The sequence below is a fragment of the Pholcus phalangioides genome, unplaced genomic scaffold, assembly GCF_987345545.1.
Source record: "Pholcus phalangioides strain wild (caught in Gottingen) unplaced genomic scaffold, Ppha-v1.0 ptg000039l_1, whole genome shotgun sequence".
In the NCBI taxonomy this organism is placed as follows: domain Eukaryota; kingdom Metazoa; phylum Arthropoda; class Arachnida; order Araneae; family Pholcidae; genus Pholcus; species Pholcus phalangioides.
In genome coordinates, this window is record NW_028301625.1 from 24,534,469 (window position 1) to 24,557,419 (window position 22,951).

At 32.8% G+C, this 22,951-nt stretch overlaps 1 protein-coding gene and 1 non-coding gene across 2 annotated transcripts in view; both read right to left on the reverse strand.

The window, feature by feature from the left end:
* LOC149065740 (potassium voltage-gated channel protein eag-like) overlaps positions 1–22,951 on the reverse strand; it is a 236,362-nt gene that overhangs the window by 118,620 nt on the left and 94,791 nt on the right. The window contains exons 2-3 of the mRNA XM_089253728.1: positions 22,502–22,735; positions 3,909–3,938 (exon numbers count right to left, since the gene is read on the reverse strand). Coding sequence (XP_089109854.1) covers positions 3,909–3,938; positions 22,502–22,735 — 264 coding nt within the window. The remainder of the gene's footprint in view (positions 1–3,908; positions 3,939–22,501; positions 22,736–22,951) is intronic.
* LOC149065741 (U4 spliceosomal RNA) lies at positions 3,556–3,699 on the reverse strand. Its single transcript, XR_016195640.1, has one exon. It is a non-coding gene; the product is annotated as a U4 spliceosomal RNA (small nuclear RNA).

Consider the following 22,951-nt stretch of genomic DNA (forward strand, 5'->3'; position numbering starts at 1 on the left):
AGACTTCTTCTTTTTGCCACCCTGTACTTTTCCCTATGTCGACTTCTTAAAGATACAGAGGTTCTCTGCTGCAAATTATGTAAGTCTGATACTTTTTCCTTTCGAACAGTGTCCACCATAAATTATAGCGCAAAATCTCATGAGTACTCAACTATAGCCAAGCAGTGTACATATGTGATACGTACAAATTTATACGTAGTTTGTGCTATTTTCAAAAAAAAAACCTATAATTTTAAAGTAATATCTGTTCTATAAATGTGTGATATGTGAGAAAATATTACTTTTTTCTGATGAACAGTACTGAATTTCTTGAAAATTTCGGTTTAACGATTATAAAACTTGTATGATTATTTAATAAACTTTCTTGTGATAATTTCTTCAATAGAAAAAAGATCTACTTTGTATAGATTATTTTTCACTATTTATACTAGCTTAGAAGTAGCACGATTTTTACAGATCGTTATTATTCGAATTGGCCCGATATGAGCTTAGAATTTAGAACTCATTATACGAGCTTGGAATTCAAAAATACCGTACAAGAGGGGTGCATATCCTCCGGTCCGCGGGCAAAATGCGTCCCGTTAAGGGGTTCCATCCGACCCACGAATAGGTAGACCCGGTAGAAAAGTAGGACCGACCCGGTAGAAAAGTATCGATACGAGCAACACGATGAAAGACTAGGCTGACCATATTTTTTTCATAAAAATACGAGAAATCGGATCCATGAGGGAGATCGCAAATTAACGCAAAACATTGTCTAAAGTTGCCAGTTATATCCAAAACATTGCCTAAGATAAGTAAGTTTGCCAATTAGAGCCAGAAAAATTGTCAATGGCAAGTAAATTTACCAATTACAGCAAAAAAAATTGTCTAAGAAAAAGTAAAGTTGCCAATGCAATTACAGCCACTTGTCAAAAGTATGTAAAGCTAACAATGACATCCAAAAATATTCTCAAGGACATTAATTTATAAGTAATGAGAAAATAGTCTCAATTCTTGATTTCAAAAATTACAGTAAGCTTCGTGGAAAATAAGAGAAAAATGGGACATTGTATGAAAAAGTTGGGGCAACCAAAATTACGGGAATGTCCCATTAGGTCATATGGTGACCTTATATATACAAATTTCTGGCCCGTGAGCAGCAGAATTACTGAATATCTGACCCGTAGACTGAGAAGGATGTGCACCCATGCCGTAGAAAATACAATATTCGATTCGAATAGAATAATAGAAAAATCTCCCGAAGAACAAAAAACTGTATAAAGACATGAAGAGAGTATAAGGAGAAAATGTACTTTCCAAAGAATTGAGAGGGCAGAAAGGAAGGAAAAATATCATTTTGAGTCATTATAAATCCTTTTCTTATATACACTAGAGAAGGACGCGAGTCCATAGTAAAAGAGTTTACTCTAGAGAAGCCTCTAAAGATGAAAAATGATGGTCAATAGATGATAAGAAGTGGAGAAGATGCAGCCCAGGGAAAATGGAAGTTGCTCGAATGATTTCGATGGAGAGGTCAAGACTTATATATCGGTTGTCTTTTTCCTCTTCTATGATTCGATGTCGAGGGACTAGAATAAGAAAAAAAAGTTTTAGTCAATTTTGAGTATTATGTACTCGCTTGTTGTGTAATCTTATTTGCGTTCGATGCGATGTGCACGTATATCAAATTTCCGAGAGATGAAACTGCTCTCTCATTCTTTAAGATGACAATCTTGCAAAGCTGATGTTATTATGTATTGAAGGTGGAAGTACCAGAAAAGCTGATACAGGTGATTCCATGCAAATTTCATTGCAATGTCTTACATTCACATCATTGGCTACATGTGCCAGTACGTATATAATATAATAGACATCTAACGGAAATTCTAGAGCAGTTTTTGTAGGGAAAATGTCTAGTATAACCATTAAAATGACTTTAAATATGAATAGAAGTTCGTGAGATGGGTTACACTGTTCTTGAGATAAAGATAGAGTTTGGTTTGTGACTACGACTATTATAGTGCGTTTGCAACGGCATTTCGACTTTTTTCGAGCAGTGGTGGTAGTAGAAAAAATTCAAATCATCATAATCAATAACGACTGACAATAATTGCTCTACTAAATGGTCGTGAAAACGGTGACAAATAAACTCAAATTTCAACACTGATTCTTGTACAAAACCTCTGTGGTGACATTGCAATTACAATGTCCATGGCACGGATATAACAGTCGATGCCGTATCGAAGAACCCTTGCCGTGTCACCTGGGCTCACCATCAATGGACACATGACCATTTGAAGCAATCGGTATTGTCTGACGAGTTACGTTTCTAACTTCACTGAACAAACAGAAGAACCTAACGTGTTGCGAAAACTCCATCGAGTCATGGATTTTTCATGTCAACAGAGAACATTAGAAGATGTTGCTGGGTCAGTTATGTGGTGGATGGGGTACATTTGGTTATCATTCTCTGAATTCCTAGATATGTCTCATTGAATGGGGTCGAATATTTTATCAATTTATGTCCTGCATCCATTCCAGTGTTTTTTGGTACAATGGTTTTTTGGTTATAAAGCCCCACTGCACATTTTTAGGATGGTTTAAGACCATGATCAAGCGGACAAGGGAGGGACAACTTAGTGGCAGTCAAAGTCGTACGGTGGCGACACATACCGTATTTTACAGGACTGAATCATTATTTTCCATATTATTCTTGACTCTCCCCTCCCTCTGCTATAGTGCTCGAGACCTGGCCTCAGTTACTAGATCTCAGTTTTATCGAGCTCATTAGAGATGTCATGAAACGCATTGTGCTGCAGGGAAACCAAACATCTTAAAATAAAACACTACTGTAAACCGCTTTATATAAAGTGTCAATTACAGACACACTACTTCCTCAAGATTGCACAGTCTATGCCTCGTCATTTTTGCGCAGTTCTGCGAACCATGGGAAAGTTATCAAGTATATAACTTGTATATCGGTTTTTCTCACACTGGTGTATATCGATGACCTAGTTTAAAAATGCAACAACTCAAAATTCCATGTTCTAACTTCATTTTAAAGAGTCATTTTGTATGGAACTGAATAGGAATCAACTCAGATTTTTAATTACAGTAGGGAGCGTATAAGCAGAGTTGGGAGTTGTTGCTGTTTTGCAATTTGTAGAGGCAATCTCCTCCGTTCTCATGGTGTGCGTAATTCAAAAATGCAATTTTTTGATATGTTGCCTTTTCAACAGAGCCGTCGATATGTACTCGTGGGCTTGGGAATGAAGATTGAGTGTTATCTTCATTATGGGGGCCAGCCTTCATTATATAGCCCAGGTCGATAAGATTTTCGCCCGTTTAAAGATGTCGCGAGTTCGATATCCGGTTCGTCCTTCTCAGATACTTTCCTGACACTGAGGTGCAACAAAAACGACGACGTGACCACAGAAAAGATTGTTACCGCAGGGAGTCCCACGCCGAGGGGTTAGTGCGCCAACCTCTCGGTGAGTATAAAAAACGCTGCCGTGTTCGGAATCAGCAATAAATAGTAGGTGCTCGTCTAATTAGCCTCGTCTGCAGAAAATGACCGCGGTGTGACAAAAATGTTCAAAATTATCAAATTTAGCGTAAATTTTTCAAGTTGAGCTTATGTTTAGGAAACTTTTCAACTAGCAATCGTGATGCCTCGGTAGGACCAAATTGAGTATGACATAGCCTCTGTGTAAAACTTATGCGTCTACATGTGTCTAGTTCAACCTATATGTCTGCATGTGGTTGAGACTGAGCTGTGTATGAAGGTATTTTTTGCTTTCGTAACCAAAATCAGAAAATCACAAATGCCCGATTTAATTCCTGAAAATTCTGAAATGATAATTAGATGCTGCATCAGTTGTCAGACAATTCAATTCATGCATTTAGAAGACGTACAACGTACTTACCAGGGCTATGAGGGACACTTCCTTGCATCACTGTCATGAAGAAGAAAAAAAATCATTTCAATTAAAAATCAAAATAGTATACAAAAATACCCTCAATGATGTATTTATTGAACATACAGAAATCAAGATAACTACATTATTACTAGATAAAAGTGCCGATATTCACAAAACACACAGGAAAAGCTACAAAAAATAATCGATAGTAAAATATAAATGTCTACAACACACAACACAAAAAAACATCAAATTTGATTACCACACATCTCAAATGTTCTCTTCGAAAAGAAACCTTGATTTCCATGATACTCTAAGTCACAAAAAAATTAAACATATTAAACATTCCAATTAGAAACTCTCATGATATCATGGTTACTGAACTAGTCTAATTTAAATAATGCATATTTTTCTCCATAAAATGATATCTTACGATAGGGTAGCATTAAAATATTGAGATATTATATTTTTAAGTGTAAACAACCAGTTTATTTTCGTACATATACGTGTCTTCTCAACATTCATTTTTTTAAAATATATATTTAAAAGCGGTTTAAAATCTTTAAATAAAAATGCCAAAGAAGTATTTTTGCTGGCACAAGCACGAGAAAAGAACGGGAGAAAAAGGATCTAAAGCTCTATTCCGGGAGAGGAAAAATAAATAAAAATACTGTAAAAACAGAGGCGGCTTTGCTTTTTCAAATTCGATATTTGTTTCACGTTTCAGATTTCTATGTGTATGGAATTTAAGAATATTCAAGATACAACCCGATTCTTAAAGTTTTTTTTTTTTTCGTTTCTATATGTATTAGTATTTCCTACATGCACATACAGGAAAAAAGATACGTAAATTTTTGGAAACGGATTTTTCACTAAAATATCTCTATTTTTGAACACCGACGACATGATGGATAAAATACTTCAAAAAAAACGGTAGTGAAGCGAAACAGAAATTCGAAACCTCTATCCAAAAATCGAATTTTATATGAAAAATACGTATAACCCTTTCAGACCCGAGCATTCATTTTTTCGAAGTTTTCAAGATGTTTTTGCATTTCTGATACTCAAAAAATGCATTAAAAACATAAATGTCAGCAAATTTCTTTTTTCAAATTTTCAATTTTTTTTTTTATTTGCATTTTTTTTTGGGGGGGGGGAACAAATAATTCAGTTCAAATTTTTTCAGCCGTTATGCAAGGTATATTCATCTTCACATACAATTTTTTCCAAAATTTTATGTAATATATCACACTTTCCCAGGACGCATTTTCTCTTGGAAACCATTTCAAATATCCCCTGAACTTTTAGTGCTTCCCTATTAATGAAATCCTCCAAAGTTCATATTCACCGTATTTCTAACTAAAAACTTACACAATCCTCTAAAAGGGGTCTCTTACCTTTTAACATGGTAAAAAACTTTCTTATGTAGAAATATTATGTTCCATTGCTTTATATCAAATTTTCACCACATATATTTGGTTGTATATACTATCCTACGCTGATACAAAATTTTACATATCTTCAATACTTATTTTTTTACAAATTTTTAAAAAAATTCATTAGAAACAGCTGGTGTGCGTGATAAAATTGCATGAAATCAATGTAATTGAGTAAAAGAAAATTTCAAAATAAAGAAAACTGTTCAGTTCATAAAATTATGAAAAAGATTGGATTTTATGGACTCAGTCTTATTCAAAATTAAATTTTAAAAAATTGTAATAAGTTTTAAAATAATTTCAAAATTTGATAATTTATGAATGAGTCTCAAATCTTATCCGTCATTTCATGAACCAAAGAGTTTTCTTTATTTGGAATGAATTTTTCTGCAATTCCATTGCATTCTCATGCGAGCAAGCTGTTTTTAGGTGTTTTTAGCATGCGAGCAAGCTGAATTTTTTTTTGAAAATTTTTAAAAATTAAGTATTGAAAATATGTAAAATTTTCTACTGTCATAGGATAGCATATACTAGTGATGGGCAAAACGCGGCCCGCTTAGAAGTTCTATCCGGCCAGCCGCAGATTTCAAAATAATAGTATAGAAATTTCCAATTTCAGTGTTTTAAAAAAATTCATTCAAGGGGAATGATCCTTTTCTTACATATGGAAAAATACAGTTGTGATAATTTAAATAGAAATTGATTTAAAAACTTTTGCATATGCAAAAAAATGAAACGCATATGCATAAAGTTGTTGAAATATATATATACTTACTTTATTTATTTTTTTACAGTTTTAAATGATAACCCATTATCTCATTTGCAATGATACCATGACAGTCTTAAAGTAAACAACACATTCCGCAACTTCATTTCCAAGCATAAAATTCCAGTTACTGTATTCTCCCTGTTTAGCTGGCATGCCAGGAAACAGCAAGAGAGACCAACAAGCCTGAAACACCCGTATTTTCCGACATGCTGGAAAATTCAAGTCACGGATTCTGGAAAATTCTTAAATATGACATCTTTATTTTAAAATCTCCTGAATTGGCTAAATTCATATTGTAATTCTTGCTAAACCTCGCTTCTCCCAGCATGCCGGTAACGTACCAGAAAATAATTCAAAAACCTGATGTGCCTCGAGTTTTATGGCATGGCGGTTAATACGCGGGAATACAGTATGAATAAAAGTTCGAATATGTCCTGGACCGCCAAAATGTTTTCTTTTTTGTTTTTTTGGCCCGATTCTAAAAAAGTTTGCTAATCACTGGCATATACAATCAAATACAGGGTGATTATAATCAAAGTTCCCATATTCTGAGTAGTTTTTCTCAAAAACTACTTATTCGAATACAGCCAAATTTTTAGGATATTTTAATGAGACTATGGGAAGGCAGATATTTGAAATAAAAAATATAGTTCAATTTTCGACCACCAGATGAAAAGTTTGAAAAAGTGGCGTTTTTTTACTGAATTTTCCTTTTTCCCATGGACCATATAGCGTATATATATATACCAAGTTTCAATAAAATACGTTCTCCAGAACGGACGCTACATAGGTCGGAGTAGTGTTAGAATACCGACTGATGCTACATTGGTCTGAGCAGTGTCAGTATACTGAAACTACTCAGACCAATGTAGCGCCCGTTCTCCTATACGTATTCCATGGAAACATATACGCTACATGGGCCATGGGAAAATGTAAAATGAAATAAAAAGTGCTACTTTTTCACCAAAAAGTGGTGGTCGAAATTTGAATTTTTTTTCTAATTTCATAAATCTTTTATACTCTTAAGATATCCTACACTTGGCTACTATTTGGCAGTTTTTGAGAAAAACTACTCAGAGTACGGGAACTTTAATTATAATCAATCCTGTATACGTGATAAAAATTTAGAACAAATCAATGGACTTATTGATTTTCTACGCAAGAAATTTTTTCACATTATTAAAAGGTAGGAGACCCCCTAAGTCAGGGCTTAACTCTCTGAAGTTAAAAAAAAATTTCTACTGTGAGAAAAAGCTAACACCAAATTTATGCATGCAGAGTCTAAAAGGAATAAATAAATCGAATTTTTTCATTCATTAGGTCATTGTTTTCAATAATTCACTTCCACGTGCTATAGATTTTTTTACTTAACTTTTTTTTTCTCCCATCTCGCTTAACTATCTATAATTAGATAGATAATTAATTTCTTGTTTTATTTTGTTTTTCAAATACGCTTGCTTTTTATTTAATTACAACAATTTAATGACTCTCACGGAATAATTTATCATCTTGGTCGGTCCGCCATTAGTCTTTCCCATCCCGATATAACGTAGATAATATCTCATTCTCAACAGAATCTGTTATTTGTTTTTTGAAATAATAACTTAATTTTTTTTAAATAACTAAATTAGCTAATTTGATATTAAAAAAAGAGTAAAAATGTCTCACAAATTAAATGCTGAAGATGTTTTATTTCTCTTTCTCCTGGATGAGTATATTGAATATTATGCGTTGCCTATATACAGTAGCAGGATATTGAAAAACTAAATGCAAATGCAAAGTTTTTCCTTTGAAAAAAAGAATTATTTTTATTTTATTTTTTGTTGTTGTTGTTGTTGTTACGTGCATGTTATGTACTAGAAAAACAATTTCGCAAGAAGTTTGAGGACAAATTAGCATACCACACGTAAGAAATAACTCGGCTGTTTCTCACCAGATGGTTTCCTGCGCAAACTCTCATGAATTTACCCGAACAATATACTTTGTAACATAATTAATTTTTTTTTCACGGAATCCTAATCCCTATCCCTATGATTAAATGAAATCTACGTATATTTTTTTAATATATATGTTACGGTAAATGTGATAAATCCGGTTTTTTGCATAATCACCGAGCATTTTGGTAAGTCTGACAAATTTCCTTAAATTAATCACTTTTACCGGCGATCATGCATAATACCTAAGCATCGTTTGTAAATCTAATAAGTACTAAAAAAATTATCGCATTTACCGGCGATTATGCACAACACCCAAGCGTCGCGTCGTTGGTAAACATGTTAAATCGCACTATGTGATATAATATACATGATAATTCATACATCTATTGTATAATTATATTGGGGTACGATCATAAAATCTGTTATCATTATATTGGGGTCCAACTATATTCATCACATATTTTTTTCATATTCATCAAATTCACCAATTACACTAGGGTGTTATGCATAATCGCAGATTAAGGCGATAAATTTCAAGTGTTTATCAAATTGACCAACGACACTTGGTTATTATGCATAATCACCATAAAATTAATAATCAAGGAAACACATATTTTCTGGATATAATGCTAAGGTGAACTCGGAAACAAATGTCATGAATCCTCCGGGACCCAGTCCTTCTTGCGAACCGGGCAAACATGCTGGTTTTGGTCCGAGTCCCAGAGGAGACCATATGACCTTAATTTCCGAGTTCATCTCGGATTAATGTCCAGAAAATATCTGATTTCTTCCTGTATCTTGGCATTTCGCCTGTTGTGGCCTTTGTGTTCGTATATGTGTTTATATGTATTGGGCTGAGAAAGAAGCCGTCTCAAAAGTGATAATGTTTTCGGCATTTATCAAATTTACCAACGACGCTTGGGTATTATGCATATTCGCCGGCAAAAGTGATAAATTTATCAAACTTATTGTAATCAATTATATCAAGTAATTATATCAAGACGATTTGTAAGTGTGCATAATAACTAGTTATTGTGTAATAACATGATTATATGCACTAAAAAGTGGTAAACTCTAAAAATATGCAAATATGCATATGAAAATGAAAAAATATTCACTGAAAATCCCAAAATATGCATTAAACACCCCAGAATATGCACTAGAAATCTTGAAAAAGTAAAAAATTCCGAAATATGTACAAAAAATAAGAAAATATGCGTTGAAAAATTATCATGCAAAAAAAAACAGATGTGTTTTTAAAATGCATCTTTTCTATTTTTTCGTGCATATGAAATTCATTTACAAAAAATATCCCCTCATATATATATATAATATATATATATATATATATATATACCACATATGCAAATAACTTCTACATATTTTTTATTCAGGCATTTTTAATGTTCAGTTTGTAGCTGCTCAATAACGAAAATACCAGTAACCAAAGAATTTCGACACTATTTCTAAAAAAAAATTTAACACTTTGACATATCTCTAGAAATAGCCTTACAATAAAATGGTTAATATTCATGAAATACTTTAATAAATAAGTATTAATTCACTAAATTTCACCTGCGGAAAAGAATCGATGTTATGAAAATATTATGAACAACACTTATTTGAAAAATTATATATAAAGAAAAAATTGAGTGAGCTTAAATAAACCTTCAAAAATATGCACTTATACTGAAAATTCTTTGATTTCATGCATTTATATGCATTAATGCTAAAAAAAAGGCCAAAATATGCAAATGCACATGCATATAATCCGGGCTCTAATAATATATAACCAGTTGATCACATTAACCGTAACATGTATATGTATTTTTACCGAAATTAATTCACGTATTTTTCGAATCCACACCATATTGGGTAGCGCCTAGTTTTTGATCACATTAATTTTCGGTTGTATTCAGAAGCTTTTTCTCCGACTTAATGAGAAACAAACTGTTCTATATCCACATACAATGTATTCTTTCTTCTCTTTATGTAAAACAGATTACGATAATAGACTTTCAAATAATCAGAAAGAGAAAAAAATTCCATTTGACTTCAAAATAAGTAATAATCAATGTTTGAAGAACTAATTCGTGCATTGGGAGAAGAAAAATCATAATAATAATAATTATTATTTCTTTTATTTGCATCTTTCTTTATTTTACAGCCAATTATTTCTTGATTCGAGATATAATCTACTTTAATGAGCTTTTAGCCTCAGAGAAACGATCCTAATTGCTGAGATTTTTTTTCTTTTATGCATAAATTATAGATAAACTGCGATCACACAATACAATACGTATATATAACGGCTTTTCTTTCCTAGATTTCTTTTCTCCTTTCCTATTATTGTTCATTTACATACTTTAATTTTATTCTATTCATTTAATTACCTTAATAAGAGACTATCTCGGTCGAAAAAGCTCGTGTTCTCAGCAGTTTAATTTGAAACTATCTTAAACTAAAGAAAATAGCATAAAAAAAGCTTCATTTACATATTAAATTTGAATTAAATAAATGAAATTTGCAGTAGAATACATATACTAATTAACTGAATTGAAAGTTTATTTTATTTATTTTTTTTGTTTAAAAAAAATTCAATGGATCATTAACATTCTCAAAGGAAAATACATTCTCGGTCAGTTAAAATTTCATTAAGGGGTCTCATACTTTTCAATATGATCAAAAAGCCTCAAGAAATATGCTCAAACATAAAGGTTTACAACCTCTGGCCCATGGGCCTAATGCGGCCCGCCAAGAGATTTCATCCGACCTGCGAAATTTGTTCCGTTAGAAAAGCATTAATGCATACAACACAATATATATCTGGGCTGACCATATTTCTTTCCTAAAAAATACATTATATAGCCAAAAAAAAAGTTGTCAAGTCAAGTAAGGTTACCAATTACAGCCTAAATAATTATCAAAGGTAAGTAAATTTGCTAGCCGTTGCTAAAATTGCTGAAAAATCTCCAATCGAGGAAAATATAGTTTACTGCAAGTAAAAATGTAATTCATTATCAAAACGTATATTTGACAAATATGTGAGAATATATTTATATGACCATAATTAATTATGATAATTAGTCATAATAAACATATTGCAATTTATAAGTCATGAAAATACTCTTAACTCTTCATTTCAAAAAAAAAATTCAATAAGCTTCTTTTGAAAATAAGGGAAAAAAACGAGACATTTTATATTAAAAAAAGTTGGGACGACTAAAATTATATGAGGCTATCCCGTAAAATACAGGTCATATGGCCACCCTTCACATACAAGTTTCTGGCCTGCAAGCGGCAAAAATACCGCGCACATCTGTCCCGCAGAGTGAAAAGTTTGCGCACCCTTGCTCTAGTAGAAATTATATTTAAAATATTATTCAACCATTGATTTATTTCGAATTCAGTACACATATTTTAGATAATAATTATATGCTATGCTATATCATATTGCAATGTTTTTTATATATCCGTTGCTCATTTTTTTGCAAATTTTCAAACATTAAGGAAAAACATGTATCATTAACACGTTGCGTGCATGATAAAATAGCATGACACCAATGTAATTTAATAAAAATTTATTAACCTTTTATCCACTAGATTATGAAAAGAATTTAAGAAGAGAATGTAACAAATATAAAAAAAATAAATAATAATAATAATAAATTATTATGTAAATTATTCCATAAGTAATTTTAATTCTAATTAAAGAGAAAAAAAATAAAACACAAGTACTGTTTTTCATAGAATTAGTTAGTGTATAAGAAATCATCAAACCTGGTATTTTAAAGTACCGTCAGTAGATAAAAGGCTAAAGTAAACAATTTAGTTTATAATATGAAGCAAAAGATTGAGCGTAAAATTTCTCTGACTCAATCTTATTTAAAAATTAAATTTGAAATTGTAATTTTTAAAAATTAAACTTCATAAATCAAATATTTATGAATGGATCTCAAGTATATTTTGCCTCATTTTATTTTGAATCAATTTTTATTCCATTACATTGATGTCGTGTATTTATCATGTATGTATTTTATCATACGCCCAAGGTGGTAATAATAGATTTTTTTCTTGATGTTGCGAAATTCTCAAAAAAATGAGTATTAAAGATATTTAAAACATTTTATTATCATACTATAGCATGAAAAATCACAAATATGTGCATTAAATTTGAAGTAAATCAATGGTTAAGGGGGTCTTCCACCTTTTAACGTGTGGTGAACAACTATGCTCTAGTAGAAATATCATTAGCATTTCCATTACCATATTTCAAATTTGGTACACAAATTTTTGATTGTATATGCTATCTATGTCAATATAATGTTTTACATATCTCCAATACTCAAGTTCTTTGTAAATTTTTACAAAAAAAAAACCATTATTAACGCCTTGCGTGCATAATAAAATAGCATGGTATCCGTATACTTAAAAAACATTGATTAAAAATAAAGGAAACTGTTCAGTGCATAAAATTTGAGACCCATTCATAAATTTTTGGGATATAAGAAAAAATATTTAGTTTTTTTTGTTTAGTTTTGACATTTAATTTTAAGGAAGATTTAGGTAATGTAATATTCTCAATCTATTTCATCATTTTATGAAGTGAACAGAGTTTTTTTACTTTGAATAAACTTTTACTCAATAACATTGATATCATCCTATTTTATCATGGCCGCAATGTGTTTATATTGCGGTTTTTTTTTTAATTTGCAAAAAAACTAAGTATTAGAGATACGCAAAATTTTGCACTGACATAAAATAGCATATCCAATCAAATGTAGAGGGTGATTACTTAATTCCCCTTGCCGCATTTTATTAGTGAACCGTTGATCCTAGATGCGTACTTCCAATTAGAAAAATTATCCAAATAACGTGTGTGTGTCTGAGACACGTCATTCATGTTGCAAGGAGTTGTACAGTTATTAAAATAAAAAAATATTAACTTTTTATACAGGCACCCTATCCTCAAAAACCCAATTACAAAGTTGTTGTACTGTCTTTCTTGAGGCCAACAAAAGTTACAAAACACTTCTATGTTTCTATTGCAAAATTCGCAGAGACATTTGAATTGTAAAAATGGATAAAAGTTTGGAAAAACAGCGTAAATGAGACTTAAAAGCGTTTTCCGTTAATTTTTGCTGTATTTCCCCAACTTTTCTCTACTTTCCGAATTCGAATAACTCAGTGAATATCGCACTTAGAAACGTGGAATTTTTTTTGTTCACCTCAAGAAAGACGGAGTAACAACTTTCTAGTTTGCTTTTGAGGACAACTTATCCGTATAAAAAAAAGTTATTTTTAATTTTGTTTTAAAAACTACACAACCCCTTACAACATGAACGACATATCTGAGTTTTACACGTTATTTGGAAAATTTCTCTAATTGGAAGTATTCCTTTAGGATCAACGGTTCACCAGTAAAATACGCAAGAAGAATTGAGTAATCACCCTGTACGTATACCAAATTTCAAGTTATATAATCAGTGTTTAAATAATACTTTTAATGATCTTTTTACTAGAGTTTCACCATGTTAAAACTTAAGTGGTATTTTTAATGATATCTCTACTACAGCATAGTTTTTGCCGCTTTTTGACCATTTCAAAAGATATGAGACCCCTAGAAGTGCTGTGACATTAAATATCTAATCATATTATTATTACATCCCATCAATAAAACGGAATTGCAGAAATTTTTTTTCAGTGCATTTCTAATATGAATGCAGGACGACCGGTAGCTTCATCTAGTAAACAACTTGCATGTTATATGTATGTGATGAACGTTAAACTCTTTCATGCTCGTGTACTCATGATATCAGTATGGAAGCGGGAGATTTCCTGACATAATGCGTACAAGAAACCGTTATCCCCAGGATTCCCCCTAGATATTTATGTCTTATCTCATTCGCACACTCATAAAATGTCTTATTACTTATGCATGTACGCGTCCGCAGGAGACTCTGAGAATGGTTTTGTGGTATAATGCCACCGTCTCACGCAATTCATAAGTAATCCAATTTAAAGATTTATCTAACCCATTCAACCATATATCATTTTCACGTATTAAATAATCGAAAAGTTCTCGTGCACATTATAGCTTAAATGTTACCAAAAAAAATCCAAGTTTGGTATCTTACTGAAGTTTCTGGTGATTTTCGGTATATATATTTCAGACAGTTTCCATTAGATATTGTCATTTATCAAGTATAACTTATCTAGAAAAGAAAAACGATACCTTGAAAACTTTAGAGGATTTTATTTTTATTCCGTTACATGGATTTAGCTTTTTTGAAGGAATCGATATGTTTTTGTTGAAGTGTCATTTTTCCTTTAAGATGAAAAAATTGAAAATAGAAACTTTAAAAGTTATATTGTATTATTTTCATTCACTAAATGCAGTCAAACTCGGTTATAACTTCCGGCGGTCAGGATTTCTTCCCTTAAAATTTAATGAGACTTGGTTATAATGTCGATGAAAAAGCGCCGAGCATACAACGACCATTTTTCGCACTTTTGTCGTATTTATGGCATTTTTCTAAGAAATTTTTTGAATTGGTGCTCAGAACATATGATTTGAATAAGAAACAATTTATAGATGTTTGACGCTCATTGACATCATCCGTGTAACTAACATTCCAGTATAATTTTGTCCTTTCAGATTTTTTTTTGAATAAAAAATATCCTAAATCTAACATATATTTACACACTTTCTCAACTTTTCCCCCCATAAAAAGCATTACACTTCTCCGCGAACCTGCTGCGGCACTTTAATTTCTCCTAACTGCAAGCAATGTATGTCCAAGAAAAACACCAGGACCAGATGATATTTTTCCCAATGGTCCTTCGGGATTGTACTAATGAACTGTTTGGGCCAATTGCACAGATTTACGGTAGTAGTGTTTCTGACGGTATCATCCCAGATCATTGGAAGATTGCTAATGTTATTCCGATATTTAAAAACGGCAGTAGAGAAACCGTGTCAAATTATCGTCCAGTGAATTGGACGAATTTTCTCTCGAAAATTTTAGAAATTATCATCAAAAGGCAATTGGTGAAGTGGATAGGCGAAAATAATGCTATGTTGGAAAACCAGCATGGATTCGTTTTTTTTCACCACGGTCATTTTCTGCACACCAGGGCTAATTAGACCAGGACCTACAATTTATTGCCGATTCCGAACGACAGGTTTATTTCTATACTCATCAAGAGCTTGGTGTCCCTCGATGTGGGACTCCCTACTGTAGCAATTTTTTCTGCGGTCATGTCGCCGTTTCTGTTGTACCTCAGTGTCAGGAAAATTTTTCTGACAAGGATGAACCGGGTATCGAACTCGCGACACCTCCATATATCCTTTGGTACTTCAGGCGAGTATCTTATCGACCTGGGCTACCGCGCGCGCCCCACCAGCATGGATTCAAGAAGGGGAAGTCATGTGTAACTAACCGCCTTTGTTTCTATGATCACGGGACTGAAGGGAAAAGGAAAAAAAACGTCGACATTGTTTATCTTGATTTCCAGAAGGCATTCGATCGGGTTCAACATGGTAAACTCTTGAAGCGTTTACATGAGATTGGGAGCAACTTGTTGTGTGAACTGGATATAATCGTGGTTGCGAGATAGGTTACAGTGGGCTATGGTGAACAGGGAATTTTGTGATTGCACAGGTGTTAAAAGTGGAGTCCCTCAAAGAAGTGTCCTTGGTCCTATTATTTTTTCACATTTTACCGATAAGTTCGATCAGGGTATCGATGGGATTGTGAGAAAATTTGCAGATGAAGTGAAGTTTATGAGGGGTAGTCGGAAGCTTCAGGTGAAATTGAATATGATTGCAGCATGATCTAACGATTGGAGCACGCCCTATAGCGTCTCCCATTTTGGTTCGAACTGCCCACGTTTCAGTTGCGAATTGAATGGTGGTGTCATTCGGAATGCAACTAGGATCACCGATTTGGGACTCCTCATTGACGAGCGACTTAGCTTTTCGGAACATTGTTCAGCAGTTGTTAACCCTTTAAGCGGTTTTTAAAATTTTGCTGATCCGCATTATACTTGCCACATTCGGAATCACTAAGTCTTATATAAAAATTGCCACCTATTTTCTAGTAGATTTTTTTATTTCGATTTCGATTTAACAAATGCTTTACCCATCCCCAACAAGAAACCAAGAAACTTGGAAAAAAACCTCCCATCGCTTTTTATTCCCCTCACTATGATACAGACACTTGCCATGAAATGTGTGGCTTCCTAGGAAGAGAAATACTTTATTTTAGAAAAAAATCTTTTTGTATTGCTCATACTGAGTGTACATTTCTTTACTCTGCTGAAAGAAAGAGAGAGGGAAAAACATTCTCTCACTTTTTCGCTCCTTCTGTTATCTAACTTTGAAAAAAAGTTGACTCCGCCTACTGGTAGTTGATCGATTGGGGGTGGGGATGGAAAGACATGTTTGAGTGCAAAAATAACTTCGACGTCTATTGAGCTCGTCGATGCCGAAATAAAAGCTTTTAAGAACCTGGGATATTTCGTGACTGAATAAAGCAGATCGAGTTTGACGAGATATCTCGGGATTGCCGCTGTAAGGGTTAAAAAAACGTACAGAATGCTTGATTTCATTCTCATAAAGGTCTCTTCACGTTCTCCCAAACTTATCCTTCCACTTTTCCGGGGTTTAGTTCGTCCTGGATTGGAGTATGCCGTTAGGTTTTGGAGACCATACTTACAGAAGGACATTGACTTGGTCGAGGGAATGAGAGAAGAGCCACGCGTGCTCTTGATGGCAAACGGGGAGACCATGAAGGAAGACCTGATTTTTGAAAATTTTCTACATCGAAAGAATAAGGGTCTGGGGAATATGATCGCTATGTTTAAAATTTTCAAAGGAATAAATGAAATGTACCATGAGTTATTAATACATCATTAATCAACTGCTTCGACAAAGGAGCACAAGTATCGATTGGTGAGAGAATTCTAGGTTGTGTTGTCGCAGGGAGTTTTTCTCTAATAGGGTTGGGGATAAATGGAATAGTTTAACCGCAGGGGTCGTGACTTCTAACACAATTGACATGTTTAAAGAAAGTATGATACACATAGTATGATAAATCAGGAAGTTATCCATACTTAGATAAGAGAGAGACAACCATAGCCTTTTATGGGAAGTGCATTATATAGTATTAATTATTAGTTTTTTTTCCTTCGTGATATATGATTCTATATTTGCTTGCTGTATTTTGGTTATATTTGACATTCATATTTTTTATGGGAATTTTTTTCGGCCACCTCGTTGGGTAATTTGCCTGTTGTGGAATTGTATTTCTATTAGATAACAACGTCATGCATGGTATCTGATTCTATTTTTTATCAAAAAGTCTAGAAAACGTGAACCTCTGTTATAACAACAGAATGGCGCGGAATCTTCGATTTCATTATAACCAAATTTGAATGTACTCTTATTTCACACAAGAGGAATTGGGAGTTATTTTTCCCTTCATATCAAGCGTTATTTGTTTTTGTGGATATGTGTTTATTAAAAAAAGAGTAATATATTTTCCCCCCTCAACTATTTAAAATTATTCTCTGTCTTGCCTCCTAAATAATAAATTCATGTAATTGAAATAATATTAGGCTTCAAATTTCCACTGACAAACTCAAGAACGAAATTCCACCAAAGGGAAAGATTCTCTCTTGATTATGAAACGTTCATAAATTTTATGAAACCAATTTATCTCTACATCCCCCCAGGATATATCTAAGATTGAATTTGTCTAGTAGACAGCTTTAAATTTAAGTTAAAAGGATTTTAAATTTCCGTGGGTTTTCATTTCTGAAAACTAATAAAATTTCGTAACTTTTCATTTATAGAAAACGCTGGATCTTTCTGAGTATTGGATCGAGAGTTCGCGTAAATCATGATGCAACTGTCAGAAAATCAATTGGGTTTCGAAATTTTCTGTATCTAAAATAAGGGTAGAAATTCTCTAGAAACATTTTTTTTTTCATTTTCAGGATTTCTGAGTTTTAATATGATTTAATATTCTTGAATTCTCTCAGTGGTGATTCGAGTGTTGATTTCTAGGAAAAGATATTTTTAGCACAAGGATTTATCATCTAATATGAGACTTCCGTACGCACTCGAGTGTTTCAATTCAATTAGCATAAAATCGTGAAAAAATGAACCACGTCTTATATTACAGAGTATACTGAATATACAAAGTGTCCAATATTACCGTCATCCGGTAGCTAATTTCTAAACTGTTAGTAATAGAGGAGACTTCCAAAAAATTGTTCAGATATGTTTATATAGACACCATCCTAGAAGTCGTTTGAGTAAAAAAAAAAAAAAAACTATTTCTGGGAAATGAATTGTACTGCCGCCACCTGGAGGCCATTAACTGAAGTTAAGAGAGGTTGCAATGTCTCTACTAAGCAAGTCACGCTACTGTGCGTGTTTTAAAAGAAAGAGGATCATCTGTCTGTGCAAGAGGACCCGAGTTCGATTCGCGGTAGAGTGAATGACACTTTTCTCATTTCATCTCGGCTTAATATCCAGATAACCTATTTATTTCATGTATCTTGGTCGATCAAAATTCATCTATCTCTATTTCTGGAAAAATTACGAAATTTAACTTTTTAGACGGTTCCTGGATCCTATAACTCGAAGCTAGTAAAAAATTCTTCGTGCCCAACATGTTAATTTAAAAAAAAATCATTTTCTTACGACCGAAATTCACCGAGTTATGAAAGTTGAAAATTGATGTATTTTAGGAAAATTCATTGTGAGAAAATACATCATTCCAGTTAAGCTTCAAAGTGCTGTATAAAAAATTCATATCTAATATAACCAAAACAATTTTCTTTAGATTTCATTCAATGACATTACATTAGGGGTTATTAATGTGTGCATGGTGAATAATTTGAATCAGTAAAGATTGTTCATCGGAAATAATTTTGTTGTGAGTGTGTGCACATGACAATTATTTCTCAGAAGAAGAAATAAAGCAACTCTGATTAGCGATAAGTCGGGGAATTTCGGTCACAGTATGCAAAATTATGTTTCGTAACTTTCTTAGAAATAGTTTTCCTGAATTCAACGGCTTCTAGGAGGAAGTCGGACAGCATTTGAAACATTTTTTGCCATTGAAAGTCACCTCTGTATATACAGAGTGAAAACTTAAGTCCGTTTCAGCTCAAATAACTTGTAAACGATTGGTTATGAAAACATACTTTTAATTAGAACAAGATTCGAATAATGAGTTCATTTTAGATACGTCATCTTTTTTACTAAAGCCGTATATGTACTGACATGTAAAATTTATATTTCATACGGTCCCTCTGTCCTCTAATTTCCAATGAAAAATTTGTTGCTCTGTTGCTCCTGACTCCATCAGAAAAACATTCTGTGTTTTTGAGTACAATATTGGCCGAGATAAGTTAATTCCATAAATCTCCGAAAATGAGGAACAGAACATCATATACAGGGTTGTTGTAAATAAACTGATACTACTCAGACATATAAAGTGCCAATTCTGAATTAATAAAAGTTTTATCAAACTGAAACTTTAAAGTATTTTACCAATATTTTCACGTTTTTTTTCCCTTCAAGATTGTCTCTTAAAATGCAGGGTGGTTATAGTCACTACTCAGACATATGCAGTGCCTATCCTGATGGAGGTATTTTGATGAAAATTTTGGTATATAGGATATATGGACCATGAGGGAGAAGAAAGATTCAATAAAAATAGTTCAAATTTTGATCACCAGGTGAAAAAGTGGCGATTTTTATCACATTTATCTTTTTCCCATGGTCTAAATAACATTAGATACCAAGTTTCAATGAAATACGTCCAGCACATAGGTCGGAGTAGTGTCAGTATAATTCAACTAACACTACTGAGTTTAACTATACTGTGTGACACTATTAATTGAGCTGAATAGTGTCAGTTCAATTATACTGACACTACACCGATCTATGTAGCGCCGGACGTACTTCATTGAAACGTGGTACATGTATATGTTATTTGAACCATGGGAAAAAGATAACTGCGATAAGCACCACTTTTTCACCTAGTAGTCAAAAATTCAACTATTTTTGATTGAATCTTTCTTTTCCCCCATGGTCCAGTTATCCTATATACTAAGTTTTTCATCAAAATACCTCCATCAGAGAATGGATGCTACGTATGTCTGAGTAGCGTCAGTTTATTTATAACCACCCTGTATTAAGGGACAATCTTGAAGAGGGAAAAATATTCGGAAATTTCTTTAAAGTTGCTGTTTAATAAAACTTTTATAAATTAAGAAATCCCGTTCCCCCTTAACCTCCAATGAGAAATATCTCGACAAATATTCCACTTAGATACACGAGAAATTTTTTTTTGGTTCTTGGGGGTTCAGGGGAGACAGTGCAACAACTTTTCAATAGGAAGTTAGAAAGCAGGGAGACCTTATAAAAAATAAATTTATCTCAGTACATATACGGCCCTAGTAAAAACGAGTTATTTGACATCAGTTTTCACTCTGTAAACTTTTTAACACCAGTTAGAATTGGAAATCCATGGGAAATTGAAATTGAATTGGATTAACCCATTAACGATGATTTTGACTTTTTTTAAACAAAAAATGAGTGGAACCACTTCCACCATTTATTGGCAAAGCAAAAACGTAAAATTTAGAATGGCAAATTTTCTTTCCAACCGATGCTAATGGGTTAATAAGACGTATGTAAAATCAGCCCTCACCCTCTCTCAGCAAGTCACTTAAAAGCCCGTTTATGGGAGATCAGAGACATGCATGTATTCATAAGCGATATACAACCATACACGGTCATTTCTTGGCATGAATCAGCATTCAATGGTCAATTTTTTTCTTTTTAATCCCAGTCGTAAATGATAGGCTGAAAGTTAAGCCGACATTCTCGGCGTTAAAACATGCAACTAGGGCTCGAACTGGAAACCGAAATTTCTTTGGAATCGTACAAACACGCAAAGCAGAACAGAACTAAAATGTCTGGTATCCTCCAATAAATCATGGGCACACGGAAGTTTACCAAGACTTCATATCAAATGGAGTCATAATTCATTCGCCAGATCATGTGGTGTGGCAGAACCTCAAATGTCTGGCATTAGTCGTTTTTCTGAAATATTCGGAGCAATAAAATTTTATTTCAAGATGGTTTGATGCGAAGATTTTAACTTAAATTTGGGGGTAGAGGGAATTTGATATATATATATATATATATATATTATATTAATCCCATATATACGTAGGAAGTTATAACTTTCGAGATAATATGAGATGATCTGTATGGGTCATATTTTCAAACTCTCTCTCTAGAGTACACTTGGAAATTGTTATATAAGGTTCCTCATCCCTAAAATATATATCTTATGGAGTAAAAGTAATAAAAAAAAATTCTTAGTATATACTCTAACAGAATTTGAGATGTGAAGCAATCGATCGTAGAAAATTTTAACTTGGAGTAAAAATTGAATATTTTTATAAATATATACTAATAACTATACACGGGTGGAAAATTAAATCCCAACACAATACCGTGCTCTACCTTTAATGTGTTGATATTTCATTTTCCGCTAGTGCATTAATGAATAACTCATATTTATACACAATTCGATTTATTTACCAGTACAGAAAAATTGCCATTCACCAATAATTCAAAACATCAATGGAGACAAAAAAATTCATTTCTACCAGCAGTTTAATAAAATAGAATACCTTCATAAAATGTCGGTGCAGTGCAATAAAAAACTTGAAAAAACCTCCGTATTCCAACCAGAATATTTTGAACCAGTTTTGTTTTTGTTTTTTTTTTGGAATTCTCTTACATACCATACGCACGAACAATATTTTTCACACACATAAAAAACTATACCTAATTTTTTCTCCAAAACCTGATGTTGAACCGAAATGTCCAGAAAAATATCATTAAAATCTACTTGGAATGTCATACTCACCTTCATTTCTGCATCAGCTACAAATATACAGTTTGTACAAATCTATAAACTAAAGCTTACCTTCAGAAGAATTTTCCAATAACTACCATGTCAGAGACTATACCGTTGATGGTTTGTGAGTTGATGTAAATTATGTGATATTTAGAATGTCAGTTTTAAAAAATAAAATGTCTTTTAAACTACAGTATTATTAATCATTTCCCAACCCCTTTTGATCAAAAAATAATTTCGCAAATTTTTATTCCTGAATCTAAATTATTTATTTATTATTATTCTATTTATTTTTTTCATTTCACGAATTTTTGTGTGCATGATGTTGCTGAAAATGAAACGTACTTACTCACTGAAAAATTGCCTTTGAAAGACTTTCGGTAAAACTATATAAGATTATATTTCTATTGTCTTATTACGATTCCCGTAGAAGCTCTCAAACACGTTAACGGAAAGGTGCGTTGGAGATTTATTGAAACAGATTGAGTTTTAATCTTACCGCTCTTCTTATAAAGAAGGATCTCGAACTGGTCCTGGGTTTGGGAAATTAGGCACTGCTCTAGTCGTGTGGTGGCATTCTTATCCGTCAGCTCGCCGTACATGAATGTACATCGGCACGACTTTTGCATGACCTCGGCCCGGTTGTAGCCGGAAATCTTGCAGAACGACTCCGAACAGTACACGATCGGGTAATCCACAATCTGCGCATTAGCCAGGACAAAACTACAATCCGCTGCAAGTACAAAATAAATCGTATGAGTGATACAAAATAGTTTAAAATATTGTCTATATAACAGGGTGTAAAAAAAGTTGAGTCTTCATATACCACTTATCTTTTGAACCGTTGGTTATAGAAACATATCTTCAATTATGAAAACTATCCAAATAGCGTAGGCATTTTTTTATATGGCATATATTTTACGGCACCGTATATGTACAGAGGTACAAA